Source organism: Centropristis striata, chromosome 5 (genome assembly GCF_030273125.1).
Source record: "Centropristis striata isolate RG_2023a ecotype Rhode Island chromosome 5, C.striata_1.0, whole genome shotgun sequence".
NCBI lineage: Eukaryota > Metazoa > Chordata > Actinopteri > Perciformes > Serranidae > Centropristis > Centropristis striata.
The window spans coordinates 152,407-169,600 of record NC_081521.1 but is presented as its reverse complement, the minus strand read 5'-3'; the positions used below and the strand labels follow the sequence as shown (position 1 = coordinate 169,600).

Below are 17,194 nucleotides of genomic sequence, written 5' to 3'. Positions count from 1 at the left end.
CTGAAAATTACAATAAACACACATAAAAACACACAAAGAAATAACAAAAAACAGTTAACACAAAAAATGCTGAAGCACACTGTAAGATGTGAAACAGTAAACTCACGTTACACTTGGTCGAGGAGTTCTTTGTTTTTCCGTCGTGACGTGATGGAGAGGTCGTGCGGATCTTTCCTGGACGGTTAATGCTGCTTCTCAAGTCTAATAAGTGTCAGTTATTTCATATATTCTGCTCTTTTACTGTCACCACAGCTACCATCCAACTGAAACTAAAGCCAGACATTCTCCTCATTACCAGACTGGATGCATCTGCATTCCAACTTCATGGAAAAAAGCTTTTTGATTTTGTCAGAAATAATGTTTGTTACAGTTTGACTGAGCCAACAACATTTACTTCCTGTCTGGAGAAAGCTTTAGTGTTTCTGGCCCGTTGTTTACTTTGTGTTGGATTATTTTTAGTTCAGTTCCATTTAGTGAAAACATGTAATTCTTCATCATCTTATTTGAGTGTGATTGGAAAAGCTCACTGTATTCTCTCCACCGGGCTTAATCCCACATTTTATTCTTCCGTTTCTTCTCTTAGTCTCACATACACTAAAAAGGTATCAATACAATACATCTATTTTTGGTAATTTGGTGTCTTTTTGGGTTATTTTTGCATCTATTGTTGGTCATTTTGTGTCTTTTTTGTTGTAATTTTTGTGTCTTTTTGGTCATTTTTGCATCTATTTTTGGTCATTTTGTATGACCACAATATTACCAAAAAGACACCATATTACCTAAAAAAACACAAACTGACCAAAAAAAGATACAAAATGACAAAAAAAGACACAAAATGACCAAAAGAGCCACAATATTACCAAAAAAAATACAAAATTACCTTAAAAAAACCCACAAAATGACCAAAAAATAAGACACAAAATGACCAAAAAATTCCCACAAAATAACCTAAAACAACACAAAATGACAAAAAAGACACAAAATGACCAAAAGAGCCACAATATTACCAAAAAGACACCATATTACCTAAAAAAAAAACACAAACTGACCAAAAAAAGACACCATATTACCTACAAAAACCCACAAAATGACCAAAAAGACACTAAATGACCAAAAATTCCCCAAAAAATCCCACAAAATAACCTAAAATGACAATAAAGACACAAAATGACCAAAAAAAGACACATTCCCACAAAATAACCTTAAAAAACACAAACTGACCAAAAAGAAGACACAAAATTACCAAAAAATTCACAAAAAAGCCCATAAAATAACCTTAAACAACACAAAATGACAAAAAAAGACACAAAATTACCAATAAATTCACAAAAAAGCCCATAAAATAACCTAAAACAACACAAACTGACCGAAAAAAGACACAAAATTACCAAAAAAAATACACAAAATGACCAATAAATTCACAAAAAATCCCACAAAATAACCTAAAATGACAAAAAAGACACAAAATGACCAAAAAAAGACACATTCCCACAAAATTCCCACAAAATAACCTTAAACAACACAAACTGACCAAAAAGAAGACACAAAATTACCAAAAAATTCACAAAAAAGCCCATAAAATAACCTTAAACAACACAAAATGACAAAAAAAGACACAAAATTACCAATAAATTCACAAAAAAGCCCATAAAATAACCTAAAACAACACAAACTGACCGAAAAAATACACAAAATTACCAAAAAAAATACACAAAATGACCAATAAATTCACAAAAAAGCCCATAAAATAACCTAAAACAACACAAACTGACCATAAGAGCCGCAGTATTACCAAAATGTGGACGTATGTGGACGTAGAGGAAGAACTGAGGATGCTCACAGGCTGGAAAATGGAAGAAGATAACTTCTTCTACGCTTCATTTTAAGATGAAGAGCATTTTGAATATCCTGCATTTATTTATTAATGAATTAATATTACTGTTTTTGATTTTACATTTTACAAAAGAAATGTTTATTTACACGTCTTACATGTGATTATATCCACAGTTAGAACACAGTGATGGCAGCAGCAGGTAGTGTTTCATCCTGTGTGTGTGTGTGTGTGTGCGTGTGTGTGTGTGTGTGTGTGTGTGTGTGTGTGTGTGTGTGTGTGTGTGTGTGTGTGTGTTCAGGTGCTGGTGGAGCTGGTGAATGATGAGAACGTATCAATGATCCTGGATGAGCTGAAGGGATACTGTACTGATGTCAACACTGACACCGCACACGCTGCAATCTCTGCTATAGGTACACACACACACACACACACACACACGTTCTTGTACTTCTGTCTTTGTGAGGACCCTCATTGTAACAGTGAATTCCCTAACAAGGTTATAATAGTTTTGGATTTTTCATCAGTTTTAATTTCGTTGTGAATTTTTGTTGTCAAATCCAGTTAGTTTTAATGAGTTTTTAGAGTGAGTTTACTAGTTTTAGTTTAGTATTTATTTATTTTAAATGCTTTAGTTTTAATTAGTTTTTATTAGTTGTAGTTGTTTGTAATGGGGTATTTGTTGGGTTGGAAAATAAAAGAGGTCACAGTCAATGTTTCCTTTATTTCCTTTGTCTGATCCATCTTCATTATGTATGAAAAAAGTTGACAAAGACGAAAACGAAGGACATTTTCACTATAATTTTAGTTAGTTTTGTAACCACAAAATACAGTTTCAGTTAATTATCTTTTTTTTTTTTTTTAAACTCTCATTTTTATTTCAGTTGACAAAAATGTTTTTTCAATTCTAATTTTCGTTATTTTGTTTTGTTTTCGTTCACTATAATAACCTTGTTCCCGAGCCCCTTACCCTAAGGTAACCATGGTAACCCTAACATAAACCTGATTGTAACCTTTAACCCTAAAACAAAGTCTGAAATCTAAAAAAAAAAGCCTTTAAAGAAGTGAGGACCGGCTGAAATGTCCTCACTTTGTTGGTTAAAAATGTGTTCCGGTCCTCACTATGTAGGAAGTACAAGAACACACACACACCTAGTTTTGTTTACTAGGTCTTTATTTCAAAACAAACTCCTCAAAACAAACAGTCTTCTTCTGATCCTCTCTTCCTCACCCTCATACTCATAAACATTATGTTTTGTTCCTAATAATAATTGGAAACTCATTTTCATTCCTTATTACTTATTTATTCCTAACTTAGTTAGTTAGTTAATTAGTTAGTTAGTCAGTTAGTTAGTTAATTAGTTAGTCAGTTAGTTAATTAGTTAGTTAGTTAGTTAGTTAGTCAGTTAGTTAGTCAGTTAGTTAGTTAATTAGTTAGTCAGTCAGTTAGTCAGTTAGTTAGTTAATTAGTTAGTCAGTCAGTTAGTCAGTCAGTTAGTCAGTTAGTTAATTAGTTAGTCAGTTAGTTAGTTAATTAGTCAGTCAGTCAGTCAGTCAGTCAGTCAGTCAGTCAGTCAGTCAGTCAGTCAGTCAGTCAGTTAGTTAGTTAGTTAGTTAGTTAGTTAATTAGTTAGTCAGTCAGTTAGTTAGTTAGTTAATTAGTCAGTCAGTCAGTCAGTTAGTCAGTTAGTCAGTCAGTTAGTCAGTCAGTTTGTCAGTTAGTCAGTCAGTCAGTTAGTCAGTTAGTTAGTTAGTCAGTTAGTTAATTAGTTAGTCAGTCAGTTAGCTAGTTAATTAGTCAGTCAGTCAGTTAGTCAGTCAGTTTGTCAGTTAGTCAGTCAGTCAGTCAGTTAGTCAGTTAGTTAGTCAGTTAGTTAGTTAGTCAGTTAGTTAATTAGTTAGTCAGTCAGTTAGTCAGTCAGTTAGTCAGTCAGTTAGTCAGTCAGTCAGTTAGTCAGTTAGTTAGTTAATTAGTTAGTCAGTCAGTCAGTTAGTTAATCAGTTAGTCAGTTAGTCAGTTAGCTAGTTAATTAGTTAGTCAGTCAGTTAGTCAGTCAGTCAGTTAGTCAGTCAGTTAGTCAGTTAGTTAGTTAATTAGTTAGTCAGTCAGTTAGTTAGTTAGTTAGTCAGTTAGTTAGTCAATTAGTTAGTCAGTTAGTTAGTTAGTTAGTTAGTCAGTTAGTTAGTCAGTTAGTTAGTTAATTAGTTAGTCAGTCAGTTAGTCAGTCAGTTAGTCAGTTAGTTAGTTAATTAGTTAGTCAGTCAGTCAGTCAGTCAGTCAGTTAGTTAGTCAGTTAGCTAGTTAATTAGTTAGTCAGTCAGTTAGTCAGTCAGTCAGTTAGTCAGTCAGTTAGTCAGTCAGTTAGTCAGTTAGTCAGTCAGTCAGTTAGTCAGTTAGTCAGTCAGTTAGTTAGTCAGTTAGTTAGTTAATTAGTTAGTCAGTCAGTTAGTCAGTCAGTTAGTCAGTCAGTTAGTTAGTTAATTAGTTAGTCAGTCAGTCAGTCAGTCAGTCAGTCAGTTAGTCAGTCAGTTAGTTAGTCAGTTAGTCAGTTAGCTAGTTAATTAGTTAGTCAGTCAGTTAGTCAGTTAGTCAGTCAGTTAGTTAGTCAGTTAGTTAGTTAATTAGTTAGTCAGTCAGTCAGTTAGTTAGTTAGTCAGTTAGTTAGTTAATTAGTTAGTCAGTCAGTTAGTTAGTCAGTTAGTTAGTTAATTAGTTAGTCAGTCAGTTAGTCAGTCAGTTAGTCAGTTAGTCAGTCAGTTAGTTAGTTAGTCAGTCAGTTAGTTAGTCAGTCAGTTAGTCAGTTAGTTAGTTAATTAGTTAGTCAGTTAGTAAAACTAATGAGTAATGGTAACTTTAGGGTGAAACTGACAGAATAACCAACAGGGTCATAAAAAACTATAAATGTTGACCTGATAAACAGCTGCTGGCTGGTCACAATTAATATAATGTTAGTAAAATATTAAACAATGGTTTTAATTTATTTTCAACGGTACTGAATGTATTTGCAGATATATTTAAATATATCATCATTACTATTGTGTTTTAATGTTTTTGCATATTGAACAGTGTGGAAACATAATATAAAATATAACTTGTGTATTATAATGTATATTATAAATATAACTTGTGTATATAGGAGAGCTGATGTTGTTGTGTGAATCATATCCCTGTGTGATGATGTTAGCCCCCATTGTTACATAGTTCATAACATTTAGATTTAAACCTGACTTCACTGTGAAACGTGTCACAATAGATTTCTTTTGCAGGTTTCAGAACACAAATGTTTCCCTTCAGTCACTGGAAATACCTCTCGTCACCAGTAGTGTGGGTGGTAGATGCTCCATGGTTAGCTGGTTAACTGGTTAGCTGGTTAACTGGTTAGCTGGTTAGCTGGTTAGCTGGTTAGCTGGTTAGCTGGTTAGCTGGTTACCTGGTTAGCTGGTTAACTGGTTAGCTGGTTAGCTGGTTAGCTGGTTAACTGGTTAGCTGGTTAACTGGTTAGCTGGTTAGCTGGTTAGCTGGTTAACTGGTTAACTGGTGTCCTGTGTGACTGTGTGCAGGTCGGATTGGACGGAGCTACAGCGACAGATGTCTGGAGATCCTGACCAGCCTCCTCCGACTCAAACAGGAACACATCACCTCTGGTAACACTCACCATCATATATGTATATATATATATATATATATATATATATATATATATATATATGTATATGTATATATGTATATGTATATATATATATATATATATATATATATATGTATATATGTATATATGTATATATACATATATATATATATATATATAGGATGGTGAGATATATATATATATATATATATATATATATATGTATATATGTATATATATATATACATATATATATATATATATATATAGGATGGTGAGATATATATATATATATATGTCTATAAATATATCTCACCACCATCCTCACACACACACTGCATATATAAACACACTGAGGTCAGTAACTATGCAAATGCAAAAGTCAAAATGTTATTCTGTCACAGTTGCAGCACGTTATTACCTCATCTTCCTCTAAAAACTGTCTGTCTCTCTCCCTGTCTCCCTGCCTGTCTCCCTGTCTCTCTCCCTGCCTGTCTCTCTCCCTGTCTCTCTCCCTGTCTGTCTCTCTCCCTGTCTCTCTCCCTGTCTCTCTCCCTGTCTGTCTCCCTGCCTGCCTGTCTCCCTGCCTGCCTGTCTCCCTGCCTGTCTGTCTCTCTTCCTGCCTGTCTCCCTGCCTGTCTGTCTCTCTCCCTGTCCCTCTCCCTGCCTGTCTCTCTCCCTGCATGTCTCTCTCCCTGTCTGTCTCCCTCCCTCCCTCCCTGTCTCCCTGTCTGTCTCCCTCCCTCCCTCCCTGTCTCCCTGTCTGTCTCCCTGTCTGTCTCCCTCCCTGTCTGTCTCTCTCTCCCTGTCTGTCTCTATGTCTCTCTCTGTCTCCCTCCCTGTCTGTCTCTCTCCCTGTCTGTCTCTCTGTCTCTCTCTGTCTCCCTCCCTGCCTGTCTCTCTCCCTGCCTGTCTCTCTCCCTGCCTGTCTCTCTCCCTGCCTGTCTCTCTCCCTGCCTGTCTCCCTGTCTGTCTCTCTCCCTGCCTGTCTCCCTGCCTGCCTGTCTCCCTGCCTGTCTCCCTCCCTGTCTCCCTGCCTGTCTCCCTGCCTGTCTCCCTGCCTGTCTCTCTCCCTCCCTGTCTCCCTGCCTGCCTGTCTGTCTCTCAGCTGTGGTGCAGACCCTGAGTGACCTGGTGTGGGTGTGTCCTCGTGTCAGTGACTCGGTGTGTTCGTCTCTTGAAGGCTGTGAGGAAACGCTGCAGGACAGTCAGGTCAGTTATTAACAGTTATTAACAGTTATTAAACAGTTATTAACAGTTATTAAACAGTTATTAAACAGTTAACAGTTATTAACAGGTATTAACAGGTATTAAACAGTTAACAGTTATTAAACAGGTATTAAACAGTTATTAAACAGTTATTAACAATTATTAACAGTTACTAAGCAGTCATTAAACCGTTATTAACAGTTATTAACAGGTATTAACAGGTATTAAACAGTTATTAAACAGGTATTAAACAGTCATTAAACAGGTATTAAACAGTTATTAACAGGTATTAACAGGTATTAAACAGGTATTAAACAGTTATTAAACAGGTATTAAACAGTTATTAACAGTTATTAACAGGTATTAAACAGGTATTAAACAGGTATTAAACAGTTATTAAACAGTCCTAAAACAGTCTGGGTTAGTCAAATTCAGATATGACATGTCACAAGTAGTTTTATTGATTTATTTAAGTGAACATAAATACCGTAGAACAACAGGAGAACCTTTTTTAAATCAAAGCTCCATAAAGTGACATTTCAATAAAACATATCTTAAATAAAAATAGCCTATGAAATAAAATAGGCCAATGTTTTTCTGAAATAAATATATTTTTTTATGAGAAAAGAATGACAAACATTACAAAATAACTAAATATGACAAACCCTAGTAAGGGCAGCATTTATATAGAAAGAAAGAAAATAAATTGAACTATATCGATATATGTGATACGGTCTAATTCCATATCACAATTAATAATATATTGATATATATTTTTATATGGATATATCGCCCAGCCCTATGCAGCATTAAGAGTCTTTAGAGATTTCACAATTAATTCATGTTTTCAAGTTTAATTAAAATGTAATGAACACAGACTGTCACATCCAGTTTGTTTAAAGTTACCAGAAACAGACATTGTGTTTATAAATAATGGCATAATTGCGTAATTTTTGTTTCTAATTATCAGTTTTTTACTTATAAACAAGTCCATAGAAGCTTCTCCAGGCTCTAGTACAGAACCTGGTAAATGTACTGAGTAACTTTCCACATAATAATAATAATAATAATAATAATATTTCTGTGTCGACACACATCAACCTGCTGAAACATCTGTGATAAATACTCTTCCTTCCAACTCTTTCTCACCTTTTCCCTCTTCTCTCTCTCTTTCTTTCTCAACACTTCCTACTCTGTCTTTTTGCATAAACACATAAACAAATGAAGGCATTTGTTTACCTGTAGTGGTCCGGGTGCCAAAGTAGAATCCCTTTTTCTCTCAAAACTAAAATACAAAAAACTGGAAACTGTGCCCCCTTTTTCCTTTTTTTTATGTTTTAAACCAGGGGTCTCAAACTCAAATTACCTGGAGGCTGCTGGAGGCAGTATCAACATGACCAAAACAAGACACAAAACTACTAAAAAAGACACAAAATGACCAAAAAAAGACACAAAATTACTAAGAAAAGACACAAAATGACAGAAAAAAACTGAATTACTTAAAAAAGACACAAAATTACAAAAAAAAAGACAAAATGACCAAAAAAAGACACAAAATTACAAAAAAAAGACACAAAATGACCAAAAACAACAACAAAATGACTGAAAAAACACTAAATTATTTTAAAAAAGACACAAAATGACAAAAAAGACATAAAATGACGAAGAAAGACACAAAATTACCAAAAAAAGACACATTTCCAAAAAAAGACATAAAATGACGAAAAAAGACACAAAATGACCCAAAAAAGACACAAAAATACTAAAAAGAGACACAAAATTATCAAAATAAGACACAAAATTATCAAAAAATGACCATAAAAAGTAATTAAAAGGACCTTCCACCACAACACGGTAAAGAGCCATTCATATAAAACTCACATTAAACTTTCATATCAAGGTGGGGGCCACAAAATATCGTCACGAGGGCCACAATTGGCCCGCGGGCCGCCAGTTTGAGACCCCTGGTTTAAACCAAAAATGGTAAAACTGATTTTGCTCTCAGCATAAAAAAAGGAAAAAAGCAAAAAAACCAAAATGAAATAACGGCCAAAATTTGGTTTCTGCAAGTTCCTTTTTTCATTTTTTATTTCTCATTTATTAATATGACGGCAGACAGACTGGAAGTGGGAAAACAAAAGTCCCATCAAAATAAAAGTAGCGTGCTAACTTATAATCAAGCATAAAAAAGTTATAAAAAACTAAAAAAAGTTATCATCATCCACTATAATAGGCGACTGTTCTCTTTCTACACCCAGACATGGTTCACATTTATTTTAGTGAAGTCAAAGCTGACTAATATTTAATATATATGGTAACCTAGCGGCTAAAAAGGAATTATGATTATTGTTTTAAAGATGGAGGACCATTGGTGGCTCTGCTTTTCCACTGAAGCTGTGTTCCTGTACATATTCTCCTCTCCACCACTGTTTGCATATAGAAACACCACTTTGCATTTGGTTGAACCAGATGACGGATCTGAGACGAGAATATTTACATGAAGGCAGAATGTTTCCTGGCAGGGATCAGGAATACGGAGCTGCTATATACATATATATATATATATATTTATATTCACTGCTCAAAAAAATAAAGGGAACACTAAAAATCACATCCTAGATCTGAATTAATGAAATATTCTTATTATATCCTTTGTTCTTTACATAGCTGAATGGGCTGACAACAAAATATGACAACTTTATATTTATATTTATATTTATATTTATATTTATATTCATTTGTTGTTGCTACCAGGGCAGACATGCCTTTATATTTATATTTATATATTATGTATTTATTGTTGGTACCAGAGCAGACAGGCCTTTATATTTATATTTATATTCATATTTATATTTATATTTATTTATTGCTACCAGGGCAGACAGGCCTTTATATTTATATTTATATTTATATTTATTTATTGCTACCAGGGCAGACAGGCCTTTATATTTATATTTATATTTATTTATTGCTACCAGGGCAGACAGGCCTTTATATTTATATTTATATTTATATTTATATTTATTTATTGGTACCAGGGCAGGCAGGCCTTTATATTTATATTTATATTTATATTTATATTTATATTTATATTTATATTTATTTATTGCTACCAGTGCAGGCAGGCCTTTATATTTATATGTATATGTATATTTATATTTATGTTGTTGGTCCCAGGGCAGACAGGCCTTTATATTTATATTTATATTTATATTTATATTTATATTTATATTTATATTTATATGTATATTTATATATTGTTGGTCCCAGGGCAGGCAGGCCTTTATATTTATATTTATATTTATATGTATATTTATATATTGTTGGTCCCAGGGCAGGCAGGCCTTTATATTTATATTTATATGTATATTTATATATTGTTGGTCCCAGGGCAGGCAGGCCTTTATATTTATATTTATATGTATATTTATATATTGTTGGTCCCAGGGCAGGCAGGCCTTTATATTTATATTTATATGTATATTTATATGTATATTTATATGTATATGTATATTTATATTGTTGGTCCCAGGGCAGGCAGGCCCTGCTGTGGCTGCTGGCGGTGTATGGGGACCGGGTCTCCAGCGCCCCCTACAGCCTGGAGGCCTTCATCGACGGGGGGAGGGGCTCCTCTCTGTCTCTGGGGGAGAAGATGGAGCTGCTGACCTCCACCATGAAGATGTTCCTGTCCAGACCTGCTGAGACCCAGGACATGCTGGGCAGGCTGCTGCACTACTGCATAGGTGGGGTGATCTTGTTTTATATTATATATTATATATATTATATTGTGTTTCCAGAGGAGGAGACAGACATGTGTGTGTGTAATAAAATGAGTTGATCTTGTTTTATATTATATATTATATATATATATATATATTATATATTGTATATATATGATATATTATAGTGTGTTTCCAGAGGAGGAGACAGACGTGTGTGTGTGTAATAAAATTAGTTGATCTTGTTTTATATTATATATTATATATATATATATATATATTATATTATATATTGTATATATATATATTATATATTATATATTGTATATATATTATATATTGTATATATATGATATATTATAGTGTGTTTCCAGAGGAGGAGACAGACGTGTGTGTGTGTAATAAAATGAGTTGATCTTGTTTTATATTATATATTAGATATATATATATATATATATATATATATATATATATATATATATATATTGTTGTAGAAAATCTTTAAAGAAAACACTTGACGAACAGATAGTATTGAATCACAGCCTTGTGCGGGATTTAATTGGCAGATAGTAAAAACATATGAAACCTCACGACCAACATTCAGAACAACTCTGAGAGACAACGCCTCTCACAAACTCATTTCACTTCAGTTCGTGCGTCATTGTTTCTTTGTAACTAAGGTTTTACTGTCCTGTACTTTCCTGTTATGACAATCATTTGATATGTGAGTAAACTTGGGAGATCATGTTCTTATTCTACTGTTATCGTATCAACCAGAGCATCCACTCAGGATACGCTATGCTGACTTTCATCCAAGAGGTTTTCCTTTCCCATGAGTTTTTAATATTCCACCTGTGTGCTTAGGTCACATTTCAATGTGGATTCACCTATGGATTTATCCTACATATCCTCCCTTATAATGGTGTTAACCATTATCAAAATGTAAGGTTTAATTAACAAAATGTGTTCCCTATGAATTTAGTTCCAAATTATGGTTCCTGTGTGTGGAAGAGGAATAGTGTAGAAAGATTACATGTAATTAAGCACTTGTTACAGCAAACCTATGCAGCCCTAATCTATGCATATAATATGTTTCCCTAAAATATGTATTTAGCGGCTATTCTGTTACATAACACACGTTAATTATAGAAAGTTAATGAACCCATATATAATGCCCATATTGTGAGATGCAGCTCCCCCAGTGTGCAATCCGTGAAAAACCCTGTCGGCTGTATACAGGGAAAAGGCGGATGCGGTCCCATCCCGTCATGGCGGCCATACACTTTTAAGAGCGTCACCTCACAATCTGAACCTGATAACTGCCCACTATATGTTTTACATTCAGAGTATATCACAAATCAATCATCATCAAGACATGTTATGGATGTTACACCTTACATTGTTAAATGGCTTCTAACTCTAGCAACAAACATGATGTATGTACATTCCTATATGGTTCAAAACAATAACATGATATATGCATTTTAACATGGTTCAAAACAACAACATGATGTATGTATATTTCTATATGGTTCAAAACAACAACATGATGTATGTATATTCCTATATGGTACAAAACAATAACATGATATATGCATTTTAACATGGCAAATGATCACCATATCTTTTATATGCTTTAGCTTTACTGATTACACATCCTTCATATGATTAAACATGACTTCAGCAGTATAATGAACACAAAAATTAAAAATTTTCTGAACTTCAAACTTGACTACACCAATGATAATATGGTTATATTAGACTTATAAGGATGTGGCTTTAACTAGTTATGCTTAAAGTATCTAAATATGCCACAAAACAACTGCAACGATAACACAACACCAAAGTAAAATCACATGAATATGTGGATGTCTTTATATGTCTTATATGTTTACCTGTATATATGGATATATATAGTTTTTTTTTTTTTTTCTTCAAATATAGACTTTAGGTAGGATACACAAGATAAAACATTATGTGTGATACATAATTCTCACCCGTCCCCCGACGTTCTGGTAAATGTCTTTTCCGCTATTTCAATTACCTCTTACCATTTCCCTGTTTGGTTTATACCACCTCACTTTCCTCCCATTGATCCGGATCATCGCTATCGTCCATATAGGCAGGTTGTGGGAACAAGTCCGGTAGCCCCATGACCCCTTGCATCTCAGGGTTCATGTCTGCCATTGCATTTAGCATGTGAGCTCCTTGTATGTTCAGAACTTCCTTTGCCTGGTCGGCCAGCAGTCCCAGTCCATATCTCCTCACGATAGGTGCGATGCAAAGACACACACAACAGCACACAGAGAGACAGGACCAAGACTAGCATTGACTACACATGACAAACAACATGGTAAAATAAGGACTAGACGAGACTTTCACAAATACTGTAGGATAAATCCATAGGTGAATCCCCATTGAAATGTGACCTAAGCACACAGGTGGATGGGAAAGGAAAACCTCTTGGAGGAAAGTCAGCATAGAGCATCCTGAGTGGATGCTCTGGTTGATACGAGAACATTAGAATAAGAACATGATCTCCCAAGTTTACTCACATATCAAATGATTGTCATAACAGGAAAGTACAGGACATTAAAACCTTAGTTACAAAGAAACAATGACGCACGAACTGAAGTGAAATGAGTTTGTGAGAGGCGTTGTCTCTCAGAGTTGTTCTGAATGTTGGATGCGTTGTATCATCTGATTTTAATGTCTGCTAAATAAATCCCGCACAAGGCTGTGATTCAAATCTATCTGTTCGTCAAGTCTTTCCTTTAAAGATTTTCTACAACAATATTATATTGTGTTTCCAGAGGAGGAGACAGACATGTGTGTGTAATAAAATGAATTGATCTTGTTTTATATTATATATTATATATATATTATATATTGTATATATTATATATTGTATATATTGTATATATATGATATATTATATTGTGTTTCCAGAGGAGGAGACAGACATGTGTGTGTAATAAAATGAATTGATCTTGTTTTATATTATATATTATATATATATTATATATTGTATATATTATATATTGTATATATTGTATATATATGATATATTATATTGTGTTTCCAGAGGAGGAGACAGACATGTGTGTGTAATAAAATGAATTGATCTTGTTTTATATTATATATTATATATATATTATATATTGTATATATTGTATATATATGATATATTATATTGTGTTTCCAGAGGAGGAGACAGACATGTGTGTGTGTAATAAAATGAGTTGATCTTGTTTTATATTATATATATATTATATATTGTATATATATGATATATTATATTGTGTTTCCAGAGGAGGAGACAGACATGTGTGTGTGTAATAAAATGAATTGATCTTGTTTTATATTATATATATATTATATATTGTATATATATGATATATTATATTGTGTTTCCAGAGGAGGAGACAGACATGTGTGTGCGTGACCAGGCCCTCCTCTACTACCGCCTGTTGCATTGTGGGATAGAAGAGACTGGGAGGGTCCTCCAGGGTCGGAGGTCAGACCCCTCTCTGGGTGTTCTGATTGGCCGGCCTGCTGAACCCATCAGCCAATGGGCATGCAGCTTTAACACCCTGGAGCCTCTGAGGCAGGTCACCATGGAGACGGAGTCGGCCAGCAGAGGGAGCCCTGAACATGTGACCTTTGACCCCAAGCCTCACTCCGACCTCTCAGACTCTCTGACCTGCAGCCAGACGGAGGCGCTTCACTCAGGTGAGAGGAGATCAATCTGATCAATCTGATCAATCTGATCAATCTGATCCTTCTGTAGAGTTTCTGTTATAGCGACAGACTTCAACCAGCTGAAATCTGTGTGTTAAACCTCTGAAGTCCAAGAGATTTTGGTTCAAATGTGTCAACTTCCTCTGCTTTAACCCTTTAGAGTTTGGGGCTATTTTGTTGGTTTTTGACTCTTTTTCATTCTGTCTGTTTATGCAACTTAAATATTGATCACCATGTCGTGCTGCTATCGTCTTTTTCAGCTCAACCTCACCTGGTTATTATTTTGTCATTTTGATTTACTGGATAAGCAATTTGACACACAAAAAAAATACAAAAAAACACACACAAAATGACAAAAAACACAAATAAATAAAAGACATAAAAACACACAAGAAACACACAAAAAACACACCAAAAAAAAATACAAAAAAAACACATAAAATCCACACAAAACACACACAAAATTACAAAAAAACACAAATAAAAAAGAAACAAAAAACATAAACAAAAACACACAACAAAAAATTACAAAAAACACAAATAAAAAAGACCCCAAAACATACATAAAAAACACTCAAGGAACACACCAAAAAATGACAAAAAAAACACATAAAAACACATAAAAACCACTAAAACCTCACAAAAAAATAGAAAAAACTCAAAACATAAAAAAAACTTACAAAAAACACACAAAAATAAAATCCAAAAATAGCCCAAACTCACAAAAACAGTAAACACAAAATATTGCATTAAAAATGCTGAATGCACACTGCAAAATTTGAAAAATCTCTGCAAAAAAAGTAAAATCATGTAACTATACTTGGTGTTTTTTACTTTTGCTGAGAAAGAGTTGATGCAGTAAATGTGACATATAAACTGTAGAGTTGAGCTGCAGCAGGAAACATGCTGCTGATGTTTCCACCTGGTGAAGAAGTCAAAGAGCTGCGGAGCTTTAATGGACTCTAAAGGGTTAAAGATGCTCTACAGTCAGTAGAATCTTTATAAATAACCAGCAGTCAGAGATTCCTCAGATAAAGGACTAAACTGATTTTGATTTAGCAAAAAATATTTGGATAATTTCCCAAATATATGAAAATATTTTTGTTGAATGATGTGTTCTCTATCCAAACATGTTTTGGTTCAACCTCCCAGTTTTATATTGTTTATGTAAATTGTATATTTGGTGAATCAACACTTAATTCAACACCATCAGACTGTAAAAAAGGTGTTTATGAACCAGATCAAACAGTAAATCTAAAGGTCTAAAACCAGATCAAACAGTAAATCTAAAGGTCTAAAACCAGATAAACAGTAAATCTAAAGGTCTAAAACCAGATCAAACAGTAAATCTAAAGGTCTAAAACCAGATCAAACAGTAAATCTAAAGGTCTAAAACCAGATCAAACAGTAAATCTAAAGGTCTAAAACCAGATCAAACAGTAAATCTAAAGGTCTAAAACCAGATAAACAGTAAATCTAAAGGTCTAAAACCAGATCAAACAGTAAATCTGAAGGTCTAAAACCAGATCAAACAGTAAATCTAAAGGTCTAAAACCAGATCAAACAGTAAATCTAAAGGTCTAAAACCAGATCAAACAGTAAATCTAAAGGTCTAAAACCAGATCAAACAGTAAATCTAAAGGTCTAAAACCAGATCAAACAGTAAATCTAAAGGTCTAAAACCAGATCAAACAGTAAATCTAAAGGTCTAAAACCAGATCAAACAGTAAATCTAAAGGTCTAAAACCAGATCAAACAGTAAATCTAAAGGTCTAAAACCAGATCAAACAGTCAATCTGAGGGAAATGATCTTGCTGCATGGACAGATAATTTACCTTGACAAGATTTATTAAATCAAGATTATTAAATCTAGAAATAAGCATGTTGAACACTTAAAATAAGAAATTAACTCTTAAAACAAGATCAGTAAGTTCACTTACCAGTCTCATTTGTATGTATATTTGTATATATGTATATATATATATATATATATATATATACATATATACATTAATTTAAACATAAAACCAAAGCTAAACTTTTGACCGTGATCTAGTGTAGTTTTGTATTTCTTGTAGAATAAGTGCCATATCACTAACCTACCTATGACACATTTGGCTGGACAGTTAAAAAACGTTAAAAAACTTTAAATCAGTTTAACCCTTTGTTAGTTACTGTAGTTGGACTCTGTAGGACAGTAAATGTGTAAACATTTTCCCAATCCTCAGTTCCTGTCAGACCAGAAGGTCTGTGGTCACATGGTGTAAAGGTTTAGATCTGGAAAGGTTATAAAACCATTAAAGATATAAATATTCCCAGCAGCACAGTAGCTCTACTGTTGGATTCCTCATCGGAGTGGAAAGTCTTTATTACGCACTAAAAGATGCTGGGTTATGAAATAACCAACTTTTATAACTTGTTTTATAACTCAAGTGCTGAATCACTATACACCAGACCACCAGGAGAGGATCAGATGTGTTGGTGCTTTTAACCAGCAGATGAGATGAATATTAAACACAAATATGGGTTCATAACTAAAGGTCATAGGTTGCTGTATGAATAAATACTTGTAAAGGAATGCTTGTTGTAGGTGTGCTCCTTGTATATTATATAGTATCATAACATTACTAGTATTAATTGTTATAAATCTCTGAAGAATCTCATCATAGTGTACACACACCGGCAGTAGTGGCCCTTTCACTATTTACCCAGAGGACATGTTCTAGTTTAATCATATTAATCAGATGTGTCCCAGTATGATGGAGATACTGGTTCCAGTGTCTGTGCTGAGGCAGACGTTTTACCTTCACGACAGATTAGAGAATTAAGAAAGACGTCTCTGATAAATCAAGTTATCTAGAGCAGCTGTTCTCAACCTTGGGGTCGGGACCCCAATTGGGGTCGCGAGATGATTTCTGGGGGTCACCAAATCATTTTAGTCAGCTCTGTCTCCACTGTGTTAAAGTGTTCATGTGTTCATGTGTTTTTGGTCACTTAATGTCTTTTTTTTGTCATTTTGTGTTTTTTTTTTTTGTCATTTTGTGTCTTTTTAGGCCATTTTGTGT

General features: G+C 33.9%; 1 protein-coding gene across 1 annotated transcript in view; it reads left to right on the top strand.

Annotated features, from left to right (window-relative positions):
• Positions 1-17,194, top strand: part of ap4b1 (adaptor related protein complex 4 subunit beta 1) — a 33,958-nt gene that overhangs the window by 12,531 nt on the left and 4,233 nt on the right. The window contains exons 7-11 of the mRNA XM_059332522.1: positions 2,133-2,244; positions 5,393-5,476; positions 6,569-6,672; positions 10,202-10,412; positions 13,806-14,120. Coding sequence (XP_059188505.1) covers positions 2,133-2,244; positions 5,393-5,476; positions 6,569-6,672; positions 10,202-10,412; positions 13,806-14,120 — 826 coding nt within the window. The remainder of the gene's footprint in view (positions 1-2,132; positions 2,245-5,392; positions 5,477-6,568; positions 6,673-10,201; positions 10,413-13,805; positions 14,121-17,194) is intronic.